Genomic DNA, 23,495 nt, shown 5'->3' on the forward strand with positions numbered 1-23,495 from the left:
TGCAGGACGGCTCGAACCCACTCCGGGTTTGCAAGAGTAATAAGGACCGATCTGCTAACCACAGAGTCTACACTCTGGTCCCAAGTCAACTCCTCGCTACAGAGGGAACACTTTCTTCTTTTCATCGGCGGCGAGAGTGAACCCGCAGAAGATTGAGGTCAGGTCAAGGCTCCCTCGAGGCACAGGCTCCCACGCGGCAGGCCTATATTCCTTCTTCGGTCTGCTGCGCAGCTTCGGTCCTGACGTAGTCATGGGAACCTGGTCAAGCTCACGACTGAAACTCTATCGAGTCTGGCAGCGTCTCCAAATACTTCGAAAGTGCCAACGGACTCTAGTGGTCAGTGCGTAATGATACAATTTTTGGCGTTTACCAATGCATACGAAACCATTGAGGGAGTTTTTTTGTTTTGATTTTTGTTGGTACCAAGGACTTACTGGATTGGAAGGAATCTTCACAATTCCTGAACTCAGGCATCCCGGAACTTGACGCAAATAAAAATTTGAGGTTACATATCAAGGCAGTCACCGATCACTGTCTGGGGACTCGAAGTTATCCTGAACTGACTGTAGAGTATGACACGATATCTTTTTCTCTGGCGTAGAGAGTGTTAGACGCACCGCAGAAAAGATGCTGCCCGGACGGCCTGGTTTACTTATTCGGGTAGCGAGCGCGTCACGCGTGCAAGTGCGTAAGGTGCGTGTGTGCGGTGCAGAGAACCGACCCAACACCATGTGCGACGGTCGCGTCGGCCGGTTGCCGTACGCAAGGAATAGGAAATGCGATGCTCCCGACTCTCGTACAGTGAGTACACAGCGGTCAAAACTGGGGTCAACCAAGGCGTTTGTGCATCCGGTTTCACATCACCATCCTCCTGCATCGACTTCCAGGCGTCGTTAACGTCCGACACCAACTCACACACAACTGGATACACTTACAATTAGAGATATACCTACGAGTTGAGTAAGTAAACGAGGAGTCCATGCTTGGGCCCGGATGACGCGGACGAGACACTTGCTGGTAATGGTGGGATTCCTTTTCTCCCATACATGCCGAGAGTCTTTCTTCCAAAAGACATTTGAGCCACCCAACAGTCACGATCTAATCTCTTGTGGTTTTTCTACGCTTAAATTATGCCTACAGACGCGGTACAGAGCCGTGGCTAACAGAAGTGGAAAGACTTGTTTGAGATGCGACACGCGCATATAATATATATAATACCTACGCGTGTATATATATATGTGCTGAAGATTAGAACATGTGAAAACGGAAACCGGCTGTGTTAGTCCCTTGGCTTGTGACCTACTTAAAACGCAACTGACAGTATCCGATCAATCTTTTAATGTGGATATACCCTGCAATGCAGATTCATGTACATGTTCAATGAGCACTGAATTGCAAGTTCCCGATTAGCTTATAGAAACGTCTCGATATCGCTTCTAGATGTATGTCTACTAGGTGCGCACCAATAACCCAGATCGAACGCGTTGGCGACGATTCAGCCAAGCTTGGACGGGAATATAAATTCAAAACCTGACTTCCAGTTACATTTACTTGTGTATATCTGTGGGTATCTGTCCAGCATAAGTTGTTTTCTTCGTTCCGTTGAACGAGGATGTCTGAGATCTACATCTTTACATGCCACAGTAGGTATAGACTAGTTATTTCTTTAATTGGCGTTTATTTTACTTTTTTTCCTCTTCTTTCTTTGCTCTTGCTCTATTATTAGTTGAATGCATTTGTCCTGATACAAGAACGAAAGGTACAACGTTACGAAGATACACAGGTACATTTACAAAATTCTTCAATTTATTAAACATCTACATCGTGTGTGTGTATATCTATATACATATCCATATACGTATAATTAGACGGTCATAGTTATAAATTAATTAATTAATCATAATTAAATACTGAAGGCGTTTGAGCATAAGAGTAGTTTCAACGAATAAAACAACAATGATTAAATACAAATATAGAATATGTCAACGGAGCAGGAAGAGAAACGCGAGAGAAATTCATGAGAGTAACGTTGAATCACAGTGCTTGAAAAAGCACAATTTACGATAATGATAATGAAATATGCACAAGTATCAAAAGAACATAGAAAAGGCTGAAATGACGAGTGAAGTAAATCTATAAAAGAACGAATGAGTAAATATTTATTGCTATGTGCGAAAGTATGAGATAACAAAAGTGAAGGTAATATAAGGTCTTTTTCATAACGTTTATGGATGAAAGTCTTATGATCATTTGAGTGAGAATAGTCTCTAATATAGTCGATAGAGTATTTCCAGCGAAGGATAATTAACCTCGCATTTTACACTTGCGTGTCGAGAACGAGGAATGTACCATCTTCTTCTTCAGGCACGAAGAATTTCGGAAACTTTATGAATGGTCTAGGCGGAATGCGGCTTGTACGCTGAGTAGGCGATGTCATGGCTCGATCTTGCCCACCCACTGGAACCATGACCTCCAGCTACTTGCACAACTTCGTGGCCACCGCCATCACCGCCGCCGGAGACGAGCTTCTTCAGGCCAATAATGGATGCAAGAACGAGGGCGAGTTTACTGACAATTAAAGCCTTTCCGGCAAGTAAAGCTAGAGCACCTAGAGCCAATGGTATCAGCGTGCCGCCGATGAGCAAGGGGATGGCCATCAGTTCACCCATCTTCTTCTTCTTACGACCTTCATAATATGAAAAATGAATCATCAGCGAGGTTTAACGCAGAAGTGATTAATTGCCTCACCCAATGGCAATCAATTATACCTAACATCCGAACAATCTGGGCCTCCGTGTGATCATATTATATTGTGTTTTCCGTTAGCGTCTATTGTAAACGGGTGATAAATGACTTCAATGGCTATCGTTTTTTATCCTTTACAGATGATCAAGAATGGTTTGCTTATGGTCAGTAGCGTTTTGTGTTCTAAATATCGTGATATTATGCCAGATTCTAGAATACAGTTACTAAAATTACTTTCATGGTGTGTCAAATTCTTAAGACCTAAAATTAAAACCATGAAATGAAAATAAAATCGTTGATGATTAGATTGCTTAAACCAATGCTAAGCTAGTCATCCTCTCCCACTCACCCTCCTCTGTAAAGCTCCTCTGGAGCTCATCGATGTTCGGTAACTTTAGCTTGAGGGTGTGGCTTCGGAAGAAGTTTACAACCTTGTCGAGGATTATGGAATTGAGGGCATCTTCTTTCTCCTCAAGTGCTCTGGGAAGATCTGCTTCAATTTCCCGTTCGGATTTCGTCAACGGCTCCGCGTCCAATCCGTTGTCCTTGGTCAAAGTGATGCCGTCTGACAGATTAATGTCCAAGCTCCTGGAGATTCTATCCATTGCACCGATCAGCTTCAGTTTGAGGCAAGAGCTGAGGTCAGCCGAGGAGCACTCCTTGTATATTTGGTACACATATTGAATGTCACCGAATACGCCGTTTGAAGACCTCCCTGAATCTTCGATCGAGTTGCCATCCAGTTCTGGTGATCGTGCTGATGCTATCGCGATGAAGAGAGCGAGGACGACGTAGCGCGGAAAGTGCCCCATGCTTGACGATGAGCGATAACCTGAAGAATAAGAAATTTTTGGGGTATATTATCGCTATACTCACCTGACACTCACGTCAGTGGGAGATGAACATAACAAATGGTCACTGCGGTCTTGGTAATTGAGGAAATATATAATATCGATTTCACTAATTCACTATGGGGGCAAATAAAACCTCCCCTAATTTCAAACGAAATACTGGTTGTACCTTTTTTCTAGTGGCCGGGGTGCTTGAGAAACGTGATAAAAAAACTACCGACTCCGACAAAGTTCAAATAGCCTCAAATTTGAAAAGACGACACTGGCAAGATGCGTTCTTCGGAGCACTAGTAAGACTGTACGTAACACGAGCCCAGCCCTAGCTCTATATATCTGTCCGAGTGTACCACCGTGGCAGTACCTGGAATGCCTCCCACTCCAGATCCTGTCTTAGAGATGCCTGTGGAGTATTTTCAGAGAGCGAGCAATGAGTTTATATTTCAACAACAACCACCGGAGCGAGGCAAGACGGGTGTCGATCTGTCCCTACCATTATGTATCCCCCGTCGCCCCCCTGGACCTGCGTGAGCCACGCAGGTGAGTCGTTGCCAGGATCATGGCGGACCGGCCAAGCAGCCAGGCAGCCAGACCAGATTTTATTCCAGTGTTCTTTTTACCGAGTACCTTTTTTCCCGCAATGCCTTTCTTCGTGGTACCCCCAGCCCGCCAGCCGGTCATCCAGCAAGCGTAGCAACCCGCTGTCCAGATCCACGAGGACCTCTAGATGACGGTAAAACAACTGGGTCACACCAAGTGAAAACCGCAAAGCTAAACGTGGCGCAATGCGTCTCGTACATAAAATTGCTGCGGAATCGGTCAGCCAGCTCGGAATACCCGTGCGTGGTCATGCAGCGCCGATTCGCGGTGATTAATGTTTGTTCTAACAGCGTACAGTAAACTCACATATGCATTACAGGCATGGTATCGAGGTGGTCATACAGGTAGGAATTTCAACCTGATCACAAAAGCGGAAAAGATGGTCGGATAGACCAAGGTTGGGTCGCGTCTTATATGATGTCGGTCAATTATCGTTCGAACGAACGAACGAACAAAAGAACGCACGAAGAGGGGAAAGAAATGGAAGTATAATTGACCGGAACACGTTGCGTTGAGCTTCGCGTCCTTAATTCCATCCATCGTCAGTGGTTTTACTCCTTAAAAGAGCGCTAATTGTCCTTAACAAGTATCGTGTGCCGTTCATACAATTTCCACGATTACATTATTCGCACTTCGGTGGGTACGTCGAAGAACGGCGCACTTGAACTACTTAACCAATCGCTGATTACCACCAGTTCCGTCTCTTATTTCATTTATTTTTTTCTCCGTTCGTCTTCCTACCTCCTCTGGGCCCTTCCGCGCAGAACATCGCCAGCTTCTTGCCCTTAACCGGTATCGTGGTTATATAGTCACTCTCCACTCGGCCCTCGAATACCAGTGGCGAGTCCTAACTCTATACAGCCTCTGGCATTCTCGGTCCAAGTTACACTATGGAATGTACGTTATCCGGTCACAGTCTGGGACCGAACCCAAACGTGAACGCTCTCGTCGGCTACCTTGGCCTTGTCGCCTTCCTCGCACCTTCTTCCTCTTTCTTGTTTACTCGCCGATTCTCAGTCCTCTGCCTCTTTCTGATGCTTTCATCTATTCATGCGTAACTCGAAAGACCAAACACCCAATACACGAGACAAGTTTTTGAGGCGAGGCTGACGACAAAAAACAAAGTATACTGTCGCGAGCATGCATACAAACTGGCGTATTTTATACATAGAGAGCAAATTTTCTCGAAAGAACAGAATTATTTCTGATCATATGTTCTCGAATACTGTTCGGTTCGACATTTTTTAACTCAAACAGACACCGAAAGTTACGAAATGTTAGGTACGATGCATATGATGTTTTCTGGGAAAACTGGGAGCTGCCGTAAGCATTGCTGCTGCTTTAACTGTCCATTTTACCGTTGTGCAATTCGGATCAAACGTGACAAAAATTGCAATAGAGCCTGCTCTATTCGGCACTAGTCTGTAAACTGCGATCAAAATTCAGAAATTTGAATAAACGGTTATCTAGTATTGAGCACATCGTGTTTATGGCAGTTATGGCTAAAGTTCATCTCCTTTAGAGATAGTGAGGCTGTGTACTGGAAAGAAAAAGTACAACGCCGAAAGAGCAGCATGGTAATGCTTAATTGAAGCACTTGTAAGAGATGAGCGTAAAAACGTGCGTCGAAAATTCGAATGTCATTTCTGGTATGTCTAAAGAGCGCGGAGTTATGCAACTTTCTTTTTTTACTGGATTAATAATTGCCTATGTACTATATACTACATTGTAGTAGCGTTCATCATTCAGAAAACCGGAAATGCCTAGCAGAGAAAACGCAAATCTTGTAGGACAGACAAATAAGCAACCTCTTTACTTTCATAGCCGAATGTAGCAGAGGTCATTCCGCTTCTAATGGTCACGTGTTTCGTATTGTGGTTGATTTGATGAAACTACACTTCTCTTGAAAATCAACAACTTAGATGGTGATTCAAATTATTAGAATTCTGTATATAATTACAAGACGCGTGGTAGACTGGGCAACCTTGAATGAGACCAAGGCCGTTCGGCATGAAAAGACCGCGAAATGGCCGGCAATATCCCTCTGGCATAGTGCATTTTTTCCATAAAGTTTCTAATTGCGTGACCCATACACAGAGAGGAAGTTACTTGCATTAATAAAAGAATAATAATAACTTTATTACCCTTTTGCGTGATTCGAAAGACATTTAAATATTTCGTTCTTATTAGTCTTCCGCTATAGTTGTACTCATGCGTAATTGCTCTGTTTGGTGCGAATAGAGAATTGTTCTAAGATACATCCTATCTGGTGTTGCATATATCGTTATTATATCTCTGGCCCAATTTGCATAAGACTTGCGCTACTTATGCAGCATCTATGGTGTCAGCGCATGCGTACAATGGTTACGTCACTATGGATATTGCGAATACCTGACAATTTTTTAGAAAAGTCGTCTGAATCCAGACACCCTCCAGATAATTTGAGTCTCATACTCTATTGAACCACCTTTTAAATCATCGACAACTTCCGTGCCTAATACTGTTGCTTGAGACATTGCAGTTACCATATGCACGCATCCACGATCAATGCGTGATTCATAAATATAGGAGGGGGTTCAGAAGTAAAATACCGTTATCTGGGGAACCTCAAATGCGATGCTAAGGACCGGTAAAGAAATGAAGAATCGTTCTAATCTTTCACGAATTATCGTGCGGACCATGTGCGCCAGATTAAACGCACGCGTATTATCATCGCATTTCATCGTAATGCATCTGTTTTAATTATTATAACTTGAAAACTATTGTGTTTATCGTAAAACGAGAGATTGAGAATTTTCATTGGAAATTGCTCTACAATAGAAGGTCATTGACGCCCTTACGTGAACACAGGCTAAAGTCAAACTGATTGAATAAAGTGAATAAAAAATTGTATTCGTGTTAAGATTCTGTGTAGTCATACATAGCTTGCGCTTTAAAGAATGATCTGAGCTCCGGAAGTGAAAAGAAGTTGAATAATTCCCGCTGCTCCGCATCACCCGGTTCTCCCTTAATACTGATTCCTGATCCACATGGATTCAATATAATCTGATGCAAAGAATTACTAAGGTGCATGCTATTTGGATGGATGGCAGTTGGGACACTAACAAGGTTCCGAAGTGACTTCACATAGAACTTCAAAAAATATGCTCAACTTTGTCCATGTAGAGCCATAAGATAATGATGGGGTACAAACCCTGACCGATAGTTGTAACGCATTGATGTATGCGTTCCGTTCCTGGCTTATAACTACTCTTGACTAGGTGCGTTTTGTGTTTACGATGTTTATTTTGAAAATATAAATACACAGGATGAACGGAAATGTCAGTCTAAGTCGTAAGTTACAAGCAGAAAAACGATCGTTGAACCCAATAATGATGAACCCCAATAAAACAACATATGTAGTATATAATTGAAATAATTCTGAACAAATTCGAATAACACAAGCTAATAATAATAACAATATGAGAAAACCATTTATAATTCGGAAGATCAAAATGCCAAGGCTCTCGTGTTTTTTTTATTTTATTTTAATGTATTGGGTTGATTTCGCTCGCTGACCAGATAACCATAATTTTTGTGGAACACATTCAAGAAATCTTGCATTATATTGTGGTCATAACGTACAAACGTAATCATTCTACTGATAGAACCTTTTTTTCAAAACTGTTGATATCCTAGCGCATGTTATTAGAATTTCCTCCAAATCATGTCTATTATATAGTAAGAATGTTATTCTTAAAAATAAATATAGTATAAATAAAACACGAAGTAAAAATATTATAAATTAAATATTATAAAAATGTTTATAAAATGAAAGAATATATAAAATTAAAAATATTAATATATGAAGTTATTTTAACCATATATAATATTTTAACGTATATTTATGTACATATAACTAACCAATTAACTAAAAGTTGAGAAAATAATGACACAAAAATAAATGTAAATAAAAATTTGATACACTTATGTATCCTGTTGACCCGTTAGTCACTTCTTTTTAACCTGCTAAAACATCTAAAAAAAAAAAATTAAATTGGTAGGTCCAATTATTTGCTAATAAAAGCTCCGTGAACAAATTATGATGTTGATTGTCCGTAGGATAAGGATATAAAAAAAGTTATTACGCTTAAAAGCATTGATCCCTTAATTTTAGAGTTGTTTTTGTTTGCTACTTTTTCATTATACAAGTTAGAAAAATTACGAACAAAAAATGCGGATAATTTCACTATCTACAAAAAATCTCTTTGTACATTTTTTTTAGAAGTTATGTCACAGTTAGACATAGGATCAACCCCTTCACATAGAAATAAAATGTCACACATAAAATTTGTGGTGCGATCACGGATATACTGTACACATATAATCTGACGAAGTAATCTTGGTGACTGGAGTAATACTTTGTGGAAATACTGAATTGCACATTGAGAACAGAAGCTATATGTTTTTGGATGTTTTTTTTTCCAGTTCATAAACAACAACGAATTCCAACTTGCCCTATCAATTCGGTCAATACAGTGTCAGTCTTACAGCTCTTGCGTGAAGATGGGATTTACGTGATGCCGAACAATTCACAAATGAGGAATAAATGGTGAGCACACTCATGTGCGTGTGACTTAGGTTGTCAAGGCACCATGAATCACGAATGAAATTCGTGTATCCATCGTCGTGGTAACAAGAGGATTGAAAATTTACAAAAATTAATCGGAGCAAATTGTGAAAAAATTTATCCGAAGGTAAATTGTGCGGCGTAAAACTTAGCAAGTTAATACAAGCAGCTTGTTTATTTTGACCTTATTAAAGCGCATTTGCTGCAGCTAACGGTATATATTATTTTGCTTGCACACTTACCACACTTTGGTCTTCCCCAGCATTCTTTGGCACTAGTAAAACTTTCACGCAATGCTGCAATTAATTTGACGACAAGGATACTTGGAATTATTTTAGTTGCCCAGAACCGCATGGTATTTGATACGACGTGAATAATATTAATGCTGCACATATCATACGAAAAATATGTGACGGGAGAAACGGGTAGAGAGAAATAGAATTGGAAACAGCTGTAGGTTATTTAACGGTAAACGATATCTTCGTCTCTAGGCTGGATTCCGTGGGCCGGAACAAGTAAGCAATATAACATTGCAGGTAGCATGATTACATATGTATATGCAATGACGCCTTATCAAATGACATGATTCATTTTTAATTTTTTCGTTTTTATTTATTCATTTTATTTTATTTTTGTATTATTATTACGCTTTTTTGTAAAAAAAAAAAAAATTACACTACTACATTTAGAAACGTAAAACACATTTATGGTGACACTGGTCAGGCGTAAAGTATTGAAGGATTGTCTGTCTGTTTCATAGAAGAGTCTCCTCTTAAGAGATCTCAGAGAATGTAAGAAGAGAAGAGAGGAAAAAAGTTTCAGTAAGGATGTAGTCAACGTATCTGTCTGTTCTGTAAAAAGAGAGAATTATGTACAGTTTGTGGCGAGTGAATTCATTCTTGCCATATTGTTCAACGTATTTGTCCGAACATATCAATGAACATGGGTGGATGTAAGGCTCGCTAAGTACTTAGAGTTAAAGTCAAGTCCAGTGTTGAATAGTCAACGTAACTTGGTGTGTTTGATTTAAAGTCAGAAATTTTTAAGCTAAAAGTCTGTTGAGTGTCGCATAAATTTTACCTGTATAGTTCATCAAACTTTGTCTGATATCGTCGAGTATAGTAAAAAACCTAAAAACGTTGGTCAGGACAGCGTCATTGTACTAACTATATAAGATTAAATAAGAACCTAGTACAGTTCCTTATCCTATAAAAACGTGAAACACGTTGTTCGTTTTCAATTTAAAGAATAAATAGTGTTCATTTGATTAAATAATAAATAACCATGTATAATATTATTAACGAGTATTCGAGTGGTACCGGTTATTGTGACCAGCTTAGAACCTGCTCAGTTTTCGGTGTTCAACACCTGAAGTAAGTGAAAATTAGGATGTTGGTCAAGAGAAAACATGCATCCAGCAAACAGAAAATAGGATGATGGTTTCAGAACGAAAGGAGATTTACACGCGATCAGTGCTGAGCGCCACGTCGTGAACTGTCCGGAAAACTAAGTTCTCGATGACGGTGCTTTTATGCTTCGGATGAGCTCGCAAGATGACCTGAAACAAAAGAGAAACGGTTTGAACTCTTGCATCAGAATCCGACTTTCTTTGCACGTGAAGGGGGGAAGGCATTAGATTCTATTTCTGACTGCTACTTAATACTTAATAAAAGGTTATTCTTACTTGCAGAATGGCCGATTTAAGGTTGGTGAAATTAAATTTTTCTTTCAACATCATCTCACAAAAATATGAAGCAGACCTGCGTTCAACGATACGAATTGTAAAAAATGAATTATACTCACTGGAAAAAATAGAATCCCTAGGTAATTATGGCGTGTCCTTATTGCGCAGGCTGAGGGACGTACGCGCGGTAAGCGATATCTTGCGCGGTCTCAACATCCTGAGGAAGACTTCTGGCCCATCCGTGGCCACTGCTGCCACCACCACCTCCGCCATATCCTCCAAAGTCGGGACCACTGCTATATCCGCCGCCGCCACCGCCGTGAGGATCGTCGTGACTTACGTGTGAGCTGCTGTGATGAGGATGAGAAACTACCTCGTACGTGACCGTCTTCTGCTGACCACCCAGAAGCTTCTTCAAGCCAATTATGGCCGATATGAGAAGAGCGATCTTGCCGATAAGGAGAGCTTTACCAGCGATCAGAGCAATTGCGCCCATCGCCAGTGGGATCAGAGCCGCCATTTTCAAGGCCATGATCATGAGAAGTGGTCCAAGAATTTTCGCAGCCTTCTCTAAAAGTTTGGAAATCGGGTATACGTAAGCGTGGAATTCAGTTACGGCATCACGTGATGATATATCATATCCCTAAATTTTTGTCCGAATAAAATCGCTTCAGCTTCGATCGTCGATACTCCAGTGTACGGAGACTGAACACGCCCCCGGACATGATCGTAAGTGTGTCAAAAATCGTATGGAGGTAGGCTCCGTACAGCTTGACAGGGTCAAGGGGAAGCGGAACCAGTTCCTCAGTGGGTCAGCATCTCTGGCAGCGTAACGACTAACTCTAAATATGCTACAGTCTGGTCAAGTCAAGATTGAAGCACATTATAGCTGTGCACGTCTTTTCGTGGGAACCCTATGGGAGCACAGTAAGAGGGCGCAAAGGCCAATGACTTTGAATTCATTTTCCCTCCTCTCTAAGAACGCTATATACCAAGGTTCAAGAAGGATAGAAAGAATGATAACGCGCAGCTTTTGACCTGTTTAACTAACTCGAAAATCCGTTTCACCTTTCGCGTATTGTCTACGCTCAACGTACTCTCAAGCTAGATGGTTGTTACCGGTCTGCCGTTGAACTCTTGCGAAATATCTATTGGACAAACATATGCTCGGAAGCTAAATACAAACATAACCAGTCGAGCAGAGTAGTGCCTGGCGAACATTGGGTTAGTGTCTGTTGAACTCCGTTATTTACAGGTTCTCAGCACGCGTGAATCTTAAATCTTCATACCCGCATATTCGCGAAGGCACACTTAATATCACGGAAATTAATTAAATGCCGGTATTTTTCATGCGATAGATTTATCTCATCGGCTGATTTCACGGACTAAGAATATGTTCTTTTTGCATAAGTGCGATACCGACTACTGCAGAAAAAACACTACCTGGTACTCTCTCGACGTGCATGTATCGTTTCGAGCGTAGAATAAGTCGTCTGCATTTTCGGATCGTTAATCGTTAGAACTTCTGGCATTCTATCTGATAGCGGTTGTTACTGAGTGGTACTTCGGCCGCGAACTCTATCTCTGTAAAACTAGCCCAAACTTCCGGCATTGCTCTCCCTTTATTTCGTGGACACGGATGCATCAGCCCGTTACGAATGTAAACAATAGTTGTTGTAAACTTGATATACTAACTCTTTTTTCCACGGGCATCACCAACGCTGTCGCTGATGTCTTCCAGACTGCGGCCGGCCGACTCAACGACTCCGAGGATATCACTGCCCTTAAGGTCAACCTTAACGGTATGCGTTCTCAAAAATCTTCCCAGCCGGTCAAAGAGCAAGGTATCGATGTCAGTTCCTTCGATGTGCCTGCAAGTTGAGAGAACAGTTGTAAAAACGACGTCGAACGGTGTTTTACCTTGGCGTTAGTCATAATTAATTTCCATCTACGGTACTCCAACGAGTTGAGAGTATACTACCGTATGTTTGAACTTTAAAAACAAGTTTCTAGAGTCAACGAACGGCCAACCATAAATATAAATTCCTCGTGATGAGCTCAAAGACGTTAGTAGTTCTTATTGTGAAACTAAGTTTCATAAATGTTACGAAACTACGATGATAAAATGAAACTGACCTTGGAGCACCCTCTTCAGCATTCGAAGTTTTGATCACGGTGACCCCGTCACTTAAGGTGATGTCATCCTTGTCGGCAAGCATCTTGTCAACAAAGCTGAAGACCTTGTACTTGATACAGCTGACCGATTCCTTTTTGAGACAGTCGGAGTACATGGTTGCCATCGGATCATCTTCGTTTCCGTTTTTTTCATTGCTTGCTGGCAGAGCCGTGACGGCCACAACCGCAAAAACTAGCACTAAGACTTTGTACATGGTGTTCCAACCGAAGCCGACAGAATCGGTAAAAGTGAATTCCTTTTTACGTAGTAAAAAAAAAATGTGGCAAGGCCCGAGCAGACCTTCGCCTGTGACACGTGTCGACTTGTATGTGCATCTAAAAGAGCGAAGATTGCTTTTATACCGACGGGGGTACGTACCAGCCAGTCTCCCCCACCTGTATTTTGGCAAGGTAAAAAAGCTGCACAACAACGAACCGAGAAAAAAGACACACACGAAAGGCCTTAGCTCTGGCCACTGCCATAGTCCTACTTCGGGCCCCATTAAGGAAGGGGGCTCCAGCACCGTTCAGCGAGAGGGGATCAGTCCATTCTTGGGTGATACATACACATACAGTAATACCGGACGTGTCGGGTATGGATCGCAATAAAATTGATCGTCAGACGGGGAGCTGAAGTGCCGGGTGAAATATTTAATTTAGAAACTTTTTCACAGCGAGCGTAGATGGTCCTTTCCCCGCCGTGACACTCCTCGAGATCTCGTTTGAGCAATGAAATTCCACCGTCGGAGATTTGGCACATGCAAATTAAACGCCATTATTCCCGAGGGAATAGCGCGCCACCCGGAAAATAATCAGCCAAATTTCTCAAACGTCTTCTTCGATTCACGGTCGTGGGAAATGGGCCGTGAGCTCGTGTCGGCCCTCACACAGGTGCCCATTGTATGCTGAGTGGATGCGTGCCTATTACTCGTGTAATCATATCATAGAGCAATAACGTCACGTTTCTTTCAGCAATAAGAATCTACGGGACTGGTGGCCTTCTGATACCGAGCCGTTGCTTATAGCCAATTATCTACCGGACGGCACCGACGGCTACCAAAAATCTAAAAGGACCAATGTCCGTTCAAACGGACAGTCGGTATTCTAAATCGCAGAGTTAGTCGGTTTGTGGGTTAGGCGACCACGAGACGGCTTTGCGGTTCACCGTTTAGCCAACGTGAGCCAACCGATAAAAATACCAATTAGAGTGATCCGTAAAAGTAATTGATGGCCTTAACCAGCTTCTAGTGACAAGTGCATTTCTCTCCCATAGAATCGGTCGAAAAATTTCCAACAATCCACCACGGCCCGTCAGATGGGTAAAGCGCACCTGCAATGGGTAATGCCGAACCGTCATTTTGCACTCATCAATTCCGATCAACGTTGCTTCCTAATTTCAGTGTTCGGTCTCCCTCGCAACCAGAGTTCACGTTCCATCTTTGCAGTGATCATAGAAAACGGAATTTCTACGCACATTATAACGTTGAATCCATAATTATGAAGTTGTCTGTCTTGTTTTATCGAAGTTCAGTAGCTGTACGGAGGGGCTACTCAGGCGGACATATGTGTAATTTTCTGCCGCCCCAATGCTTCTGTGCCGGGATCTTGAACGACGTTTTAATACAGCTTAGCACAATGTTATGCCATTTTATTTCAAAGACAGCTACTGCAATGCATGCCTTTTAAACCAGCTAATGCAAATCGTTCCGCTAAATTTAATCTTCCGGTAAAAAAACACCGTAGAGACATGACCTTAGTCTGGAATTCTGTGTATCCTGATTAACCCGTCGTTAAAATTTTGCGAACTTACTGGCGATCCTGGTTCAATTCTTTCCATAAATTTGGTATGTAACTTCACAAATCATGTAAGCAATACTTGTGTTAATTCATACTCTGTAGAGAAACCTCGTAAAAAAATGTTTAACCGATTTTTGGATATAAACTCAAATCTGATTAACGTTTTTTTCAAAAGCATTCTTATGGTATAGTCTAGGTATTTTTAAATATTCTCATTCAACTTTGCAACTTTTCAAATTTCATCGAATGATTTCTTTTATTTTATAGTAATTTGTTTAAAAGAAAATTGTCCATTCGACCTACTCCAGTTGTTTTCACTAGTAGAAGAGAAAACTTGATTGAGTATATTAGAAATATATCAATCTGAATAGAAACAATATCTCCACCTGAAACTTATTTTAACCATGTGAATGGAATAACTTGATTCTAGTAATTTACTTCGAACTGTACTGCGTGTAGTATGCACGAACGAAGAGCAAAATTGCTTTGCCGTTAAAACGAAATTGTCGGTTTCTGACATATATAATGCAAATTCATAGCATATTCGCTGTACAACGTTGAAATTTTCCATACAAACTCAGAAAACTTTTATGCAGAAACACTGGTCACAGGTCCTGGAAAAATTAGATGCATCTTGAAAAACTAACGTGACCAATATTACGACAAAATACCTCGCTGGATATTAAAAAAATTCTGATGCACAGAACTGGAAATAATCCCGTAAAAAACCATTAACAATTTATTACAAAACTAACAGCTGATCCATGCAAGAACATTTTATTAAACAAATGTACGTACGGGACGTTCCATCTCAACTCGATCAATTTTTAACCTCATCATTTTCAGTTTTGTTAAAACTTTTTCAAGCAATATTAACTTTCTGATAACTTTACCGTTTTATAGAATAGTTTTGGAATTACATCAGCCATTTGTCTAGCTATATGATATTTTTATATAGGTGTTTTCTCCAGCCAAAACTAATTACAATTTTTTCAACATTCGAAATATTTAAACACTGGTTCTTATAAATCTACGATTTTCTAAGTACCACAAAAAATAGAAACAGAAATAGATTCTGTCGCAAACCCGATCTTCAAATAACTAGAGAAGAAAATAGACATTTCAAGAATTTTTTGAGATTTTGTATTTTTATGTTACAGACTGCGGTCACGCATGATCGGAATCACAAATTTTCAAATTGCTACAACCGTGGTTACAGAAAAATATTTTTTGAGCTGCAAGACTTGTTCTGAGATAAAATATTCTGACAAGTCGATTTGCAATATCAAAATTCACAAGTAATAATGGTTTTCTATAAAGAAACGCTTCTATAAAAATGTATATTTCGCCGGTCTCATTAAAAAAAAAAATGATTTTTCCTTGGATGAGTTCACAAAGGTGTGAAAGATTACGGGTTGAAAAAACATTAAACTATAAAAATGTTTCAATATTTATAACTGGAAAACTAGTGTACAGTAGTGTGCCCTACTCTGACGTGAAAAAGTTCAAACGAAATTGAAAACAATGGGATCACAATCTGATCAAATGAACATTCAACGTCACACATGAATAATTGAGAAACAGTAATAACCATATTAACAAAACTGAAAAAAACCTACTAAATATTGACAAAAATAAATGCTCGCAATGGTTCGCAATCATAATTTCCGGTTTAATGTTTATCATTTTCTAAACTGCAAAAAGGCACGTCAAAGGGAATCAGGCGCGTAACTAGAATATACTTTTGAGGGGGGGGGGGGGGGGGGCGGGGGCCCAGGCCTCCTGGTTACGCGCCTGAATGGAATTCGACATGTTCGGTGAAACTGATCCGCGTGGAGTACCTCGGGCCCCTCGGTTATTATAATTACCCGGCCGAGTATCGACGGGTTTCGAAATTCATCGGAAGATGATGGATGTGTGCACGCGCTACGAGAATTGGGCTGTGGCCCTATTTTTACTGGGTCACTGTCCGTTGAGACGTTCGGGGTCCAGCGTTGCGGGGATCCAGCGGAGATCACGTGGGGACAAGGACCCCTGACCGATCGTAAATCGCTCGAGGCGATCCCCGTCTTAACGGCACATCGGTAGCCGCATCCGCCCGCACCGACATGCCGATGCAGGTTGACAGGAATTTAAATCCTCCTAATCGTGTCTCGCTTGCGCTTTTCACGACAGATCGTACACGGTGTGTCGTCACACGGTCAAACCGTAACTTTGAGCAGAAATTTCACCGATACATACATGCATCTTCATCTTTCTCGCATCAACCTGTCTGTTTCTATACATGCTGAATAGGAAGCAGAAAAAAATCATCCCGAATTCAAAACTCGCTGTTTATTAGCCTCGCAATGGTCTTCTTTAATTACTAGAATGTATATTCCTGCTGTGATGCAATCGATTTTTATATTTATGCCCTGATGCACGTAATATATACTTGAAGTCGAACCCCGCGGCTGTTACTTTGATCATTTAATTCTCGCCCAATCCTTAAAATATAGTAATGTGCATCTAGGTATGTCTGGAGTGTAGAAAACAGTTTGGTTTAATTATGAGGTCAACTTCGCATTGGCAAAGAAAACTCAGAATATGCTATAGGAAATGATTTTCAGTAGATAGTTCAGTTGTGAAAAACAAAATCGGGGTCTCGATGGTTATTTAAGTATCATATTTCAACATTATAGTAAGCATAGATCAATTCTTGTTCGGCGTATCGAGCTACATTTTTTGCGCTACGTACCAAAAGTTCAAATATGCAAAGTGATAATATTCAAGAAATGAGTTCGATTTTAACCATTCCGAACAGAATGAATAATTGAACATTCTAGTTTACGGTATCATTCACTCCTTATACTATCCAATCCGTGTACTTGAAACTTAGAGCTCACTTTCAACATTAGCGCGCAATAATAAGCTCGAATCATATCTACCTTCCAATACCTCTGTTTGGTAAGAAATTTGTAGTGAATTACGCTTTATGGCTAGATCTACTTTGCAGATTCTTCAAGTATATTATAAGTCTCAAAATTTTTATTCTCACAATCAGCACGTCTGAAACGAATCGCTAATATCAGATGCACAGATTGATGAACTAAACATAATGTTTTTTTTTTTTTTTAAGCCTCTTACTGACAGAAAATTCTAGTCGGCAGCTCAAGCTATCGTTAATACCGGCCTTTGAAACTCTTTTCATAAAGATACCATACTTCTACCTTTCTCAAATATGAATTAAGAAGATTGTATTTTTGTAAGTAATTATGGCATACAAGTTTTGCAATCGAAGCTGTATTGAATCGAATAAAAAACATTACGTTCGGACGTGAGTAACAAATATTTCGGCAAACAACTTTTACCACTTGTAAATCCAAACCCGAAGATTTTTGTCTGATACTTCGCTGGTGGTATTTGACGTTTTCGGGTATCAAATATTTGTGCATCCTTGGCATCTGAGTTTGAAAAGCGTATTCCCCAGAAAACAATTCTTTTGGACATTGTTGGATCAAAAATGATTCTAAAAGTTGACACAGATTGTTTGCTCGGAAAGAAAAAAGTACGAATGAAATAGGTATATGAGAATCTATACAGAAGTGAGCGTTGATTGCCGGTCGAGACCTACCGGAATGTCCCAAATACGTTTGTAATAAACAGACACCGATCTTGACTGCGGGTATGCCTCTGTATAATCCTTGAGTCACGTGACTGCCAATGGCTAACCAAATGCGCGTAGTGAGCCAAGTGAATCTCATCACGTAAAATTCCATACTCGACACTGGTCTTAGGAATGCGTAACCGGCAACACCGCAGCGTTAATTGACGAGGATCTAACAGTGTTGAGAGTAATTGTTCTAGAAACGAGTTGTCCGTTCCCACACCCTTTTTGATGTGGTCCCACTACTTGTATCAGATTTTAGACACCTAGAACGGTTGATAAGAGGAGCCGCTGGTCGTATAGCCTTTTTACGATCGCATTGTCCAGTCACCGTCGACTCGTTCGCGACTAGCACTTCGCCACGCCATGCGCCAGGCTGTGCACCGCAAACGAAAGTGTGATTTTCCTTTCGAAGTAATTTAGCGTTTTTTCACCGTGTTGTCCTCTTTGACTATTATTTCATGTTGCTCTTGTTACCCGGCTGCTTCACCCCGCCAAGGAGAACGTAACGGTTACCCGTAACTGACGGTATTCTTACTACTCGATCCTTTGCACGCTGCAACTTTTTTACCATTCTTGATTCTTGCTACAATGCCCACATTCGCTTGGTACATATGACGAGTAAATTACGACTCGCGCGATACTTTTATTCCAGGTCTATCCAAGCTCTTACCGATCGTATCATGGATGACAAGTGTTGAACCGACCATATCACGCCCAGAGCGTCGAACCTCGTATACCTATACCTGACATTGTCAAGCTGAACTCACCGCCTCCGGGGCTAAAGTACACTAACCAAAAAGAAAAATTTGTTATTCTTCAGCATCACGGAACGGCCGAATTTTTTCATGTACCGTGTTCACCACTGAATACAAATCGGTCGGTAGAAACTTTCTTACGCGTCACGTTTTTGCGAGAATTCGATTTAAGTGAGACAAAACTGTCTCCCCCAGCCAACAGATGACTACGTTTGGTCGACAAAAGTGAATCCAGTCAAGGGCAGCCCAGCCCAGAAATATGTGATCGCATGGTGGGGAATCGTCTGGAGTGTTTGAAAACGAAAATTTGAGTAACCGTGGACATCTCGCCACGGTGATTTCTCTGAGCTCTAGTTTTCAGACGCTCGCCAATCACGAGTGGTGAACCTCACTATCTCCGACAGCGTCTACTTTTGAATTCGAATCCGGTTGCAAAACCGGCTTGTCACAAACATTTTACCATGCTGTCCGAAAAACGGCTGAGATGCTTATTTTCAATTAATTTAAATCTAACTTTCTTGAAAACGTGACTAAATAGAAAGTTTCTGTTGACACATTCGTCCCGTTTATTGTATCCGTATGGAAGTTCATTATCGCTTCTGGTACGCCATCAGGATCCTCCTCGTCAACTTCTCTACCCAGTTTCCAACTCATATCATGTGTAATTGTCGAGTCGTGGTATTGAAATAAGAAACGAAATGTTTGTCTTTGTGCGTTTAACAACGCAACTAAGCTTTTCTGGGACAAATTTCTCCAGCGGCCCTTCTCGGAATCTCTCGTACATACTTCCAACAGCCGCGCTTTTGACCCAGTTCTACGTGGTTCTCGAAAACGGGTTCGGTTCTTTGGAATTTCATACTCGGATTCGCTTATTCGAGGCTCATTGTCGGAGTCTGTTTACGATTAGAGGTACATGCGGAAATTTTACGATCTTTCAACAAACCACTTGCGGTCTGTGTAAATTCTAGTCTCGACTCTGCGCGAAAAATAAATCAGCCACATCCGTCTCTCTACTACCATGAACTCTGAGCATCTTTCGCCAAGCAAAGCACCGTTCTCGGTAGCACACATATGGCGCAGCAGTATTTGCCACACAGGGATTCCTGCGTGGGCACCGGACGTGTATTGCGAGTAAAACTGTACCGGTTAAACAGGACTCAAAATATTAGTCGCCTGTATAAACTTCGACGATAGTGATTATTTTGAACAGAGATATCGAAGAGAATATTTTGCTCTTGGGTAATTTATTGGCTGTGATCTTGTTTTTGGCATTCGGAAATAGCTATTTCCATTGTGTGGAAACAAATGCTTGTATCGCAAGCGCCGATTGAGAAATTGAAGATTTTCAACGATCAACGTCTCTATTTTTCAATTTCTACTAACGAATGTGATTTTCACGCAAGGTTTGAACGGTAGCGATTTCTTTGCTAGGTGTTAATTGACGGAGGAAGAGAGTAACATGTGTGGTACAGCCTCAATTTCTCCTGAGAAGTATACGCTGTTTGTTGAAGCAAAGGAAAGAAGAAAAAAGAAAAACGAGAGTCACGATGACCCGCATTTTAACACCGCGATTTCGAACTTGGATGCATGTATTATATATGGAAAGTGCAGCTACTCGATGTGAAATTCGATTGAAAGTATCAAGTAATGAAATTTTTCGCCATGGGAGTATGCCGTATTCGAGGCACACTTGCTGACACACTTCGAACGAAGATTATGAATATTTTTGTAATATCTTTTTACTACTGCGACGCGGTGACCCCGTATCATCTATTAGAAAACAGGAATTGGTCGCAGTAAGGCGTGAGTGATGCTCAACTTCCAGTAGTTGAAATTCAAATTCGAATAATTCACATCGTTTGTAAGCTTTCCGTTGTACTGGCAACTCGATTCGAACACCCTATAACGGTTTCAATACACGAGTACGGTTTTTGCATATGAATATCATGCTTATCAGGTTCGGATTCGATGAAGATTTGTATGCTGCCTGCAGCCTCAACTCAATCGCCGCTTGTTCTTGTTAGGGGGGAAGCGAGACACGTCCTTCTCAAAGTGATTTCTTTATTTCTTCGATTCTGCTTTTCGTAATTTTTTACTGTTTTAGGTTGCATTATTACGTCATCTTTCTTGCTTCCTTCGTTTTTAACGTATATAAAAACTCTGTATTTGGTTTCGTGGGATGCGTGGTTATACAGTTGTATGAATGAGGTTCATCGAACATCATAGACGAAAGATCTGACTCATACATCATATAAAACTATTTGAAAACATTATGGCGACTAGTGTGAGATAATTGATTGAACCATTTTTATACATAAAGCATAACGATTTGGACAGAAATATATATATATAATATATACATAAATTATATAAATTATAATAAATATTGTTATTCATCTCTGCGGGCTTCGCGGTTTGGAAATTCGCTAGAGAAGCGAATACTTTTCTCAGACCATTCAGTCCGTTGGGATTTTGGCTTCTTAGCCGTCGATTATTCTCTTTGCGTAAAACCAATCCCTATAGTCATGGTATGCGATTAAGAACTTTAATGCTGATATCCGGAGTACGCCTGGCTCTGAGCTGCCTGACGATCTTCCCAGCCGCCGGAACCGCCCGAGGATGACCATCCACCTGGAGATCCACCAGAAGACCAGCCGCCGCCGCCACCGCCACCGGAAGACCATCCGCCACCACCGCCAGACGACCAGCCACCAGAGTTGTAGGCTGTTGCAGACGAGTGGTGGTCATGACCCTGCGACATGAGGGCCTTGAACCCGATGAAGGCGGATATGGCGATCGAAATGAGAGACGCAATGATGGCCTTCTTGGCCAAAAGAGCGATTCCGAAGTAGGCGAGAGTGGCTAGGGCACCGATCTTCAATTTTGCGGCCAACAGAAGCGGCAGAATCGACTTGAGAATCTTCTTCTTTCCACGTCCTGAAACAGGTAAGTGCAGTGATTAGGAAAGAGTGTAAGCAGAATAACAATGTTACTCATCAATCCCGTCGAAATTTCATTCGTCCAATTTTATTTTCAACGAGCAAACTTTCGGTTTCCGTTGATTGTCTTATAAATTGACAGTGCCGACTGTGTAGACAGAGAGCCCAAAACGGCGTGACACCTAGCTTTTCTTATGCACAATGAAAACGACTCGTGATTGTCTCGCTCGTGTCAACGACCTTTGGTTTCTACTTCGGCGTTGCGGCAGGTCACGTAGTATGCCTCAACAATGACTTTCTCGGAGTTCGTTTTTAGTCGCTAATACGCAAAGCTGACAATATCTCTGGAGTAACCGAGTCGCTTGTGGAATGGAATGCGTCCTTGCCACGTTAGACTAACGGGACCAACTTTTTAACAGCGGTGATAAATAACATGAGAATTTTGTACCGCCTCACCTTCAACGACCTCGTCGACGGCTTGTCTCACTTCCTCGGGTACCGAATCGGTCAAGGCGCGTGCGGAGTTACTGACCTCCTCGATCATCGGCGAGAAGTTTATCTGCAATAATTAAGCATCGCAGGGAATTACAACAAGTTCGTTTTTGTTAGATTCTTATTCACCTTCTTCCTTTCACTTTTGCGAGTATACTATGAGCAACGGTTGAATCGTCGACTCAATTAACTTGACCACGCACTGAAGCGAGAGAAAATATTTTTTTACTTTTTTGATAACGTCATTACAACTATGAAATCGTTTATGCAACAGTGAAATTCACTCAATACATCAAGATCCAGGCGTCTCTCATCGTCGGCCAATGCAATTGCCAAAATCTTACTGAATAATTGCATTGTGTTACAGAAAATGCGTATTGCTTATCTATCCTGGCTTGGCTGATAATAGCTAACGATAAGTAGCGGGACTCTCACCTGAAGGCTGCGACCACTAACGAAGCCGCTGATTTTATCAGTTACGAAATTCTCCAGGGAATTTTGACGCTCGGCGACGGTGCTCTTCGTGACTTCGATCTCCTGATCGTAGACAACATCCTCGCCGGTTTTCGCGCCGCGGGAATCCTGGGACTTGACAAGGCTCACACCGCGCACAATTTCGAACTTATCCTGGCCGAAGAACTCCTTTGCCCGACGATAGAGGCTTTTCTGCACGCATGATATGCTGTCCTGCTGCAGGCAGTCGTCGAGGGTCTGGGCGGAGGCAACCGCTGCGACGAGCAAAACGGCGAGTAATTTCATTTTCGTTATCGAAACAACAGTACAGTCACGACCGCAGTGTGCGTCTCTTCTTTTCGCGTTGTTTTTCTATCGAACCTGTCACGGTAGGAAGTGAATTTTAGTGTGGTCCATTGGTCAGGCTCTTTAGCTTATATTTGGCGGGTCCCCACCTGAAGTGACGCTCCCACCTTTTTTTCTATTTACCTCGTGTGTCATCCGCGTTACCGTGCAGATCCAGAGGCACGAGCCAACCACGCCACACGAGGGAGGCGAGGCCGCCAATCGAAGCAGGGTCTTGCGGAAGGGGGCACAAGGCGTGCCGCTCACGTAATGCCCCGACGGGCCCCGCCATCGTTTGTGAGTTTACCGTGTCGAGTATAGTGTCGATCTAAACCTGTTAGAAAACTACACTTCATATTTACGAGGCTCAACGTGAATTAATTGTCGGGGATATTGGACTGCT

The 23,495-nt window shown here is 41.6% G+C and overlaps 2 protein-coding genes across 2 annotated transcripts; both read right to left on the reverse strand.

Annotated features, from left to right (window-relative positions):
- Positions 1–1,695: 1,695 nt before the first annotated feature.
- On the reverse strand, positions 1,696–12,999 carry LOC124310245 (uncharacterized). The gene is made up of 5 exons (XM_046774056.1): positions 12,624–12,999; positions 12,183–12,358; positions 10,650–11,057; positions 3,096–3,578; positions 1,696–2,687 (listed from the first exon to the last, which is right to left on the reverse strand). The coding sequence occupies exons 1-5, from the start codon at positions 12,875–12,877 to the stop codon at positions 2,398–2,400; spliced, it is 1,611 nt and encodes a 536-aa protein (XP_046630012.1). The 5' UTR covers positions 12,878–12,999; the 3' UTR covers positions 1,696–2,397.
- Positions 13,000–20,907: 7,908 nt separating this feature from the next.
- On the reverse strand, positions 20,908–23,161 carry LOC124303969 (DEAD-box ATP-dependent RNA helicase 52A). The gene is made up of 3 exons (XM_046761865.1): positions 22,730–23,161; positions 22,259–22,361; positions 20,908–21,800 (listed from the first exon to the last, which is right to left on the reverse strand). Exons 1-3 carry the CDS (start codon positions 23,051–23,053, stop codon positions 21,409–21,411), a joined length of 819 nt encoding a protein of 272 aa, XP_046617821.1. The 5' UTR covers positions 23,054–23,161; the 3' UTR covers positions 20,908–21,408.
- Between the last annotated feature and the right edge of the window lie 334 nt (positions 23,162–23,495).

Source organism: Neodiprion virginianus, chromosome 1 (genome assembly GCF_021901495.1).
Source record: "Neodiprion virginianus isolate iyNeoVirg1 chromosome 1, iyNeoVirg1.1, whole genome shotgun sequence".
Lineage (NCBI taxonomy): Eukaryota > Metazoa > Arthropoda > Insecta > Hymenoptera > Diprionidae > Neodiprion > Neodiprion virginianus.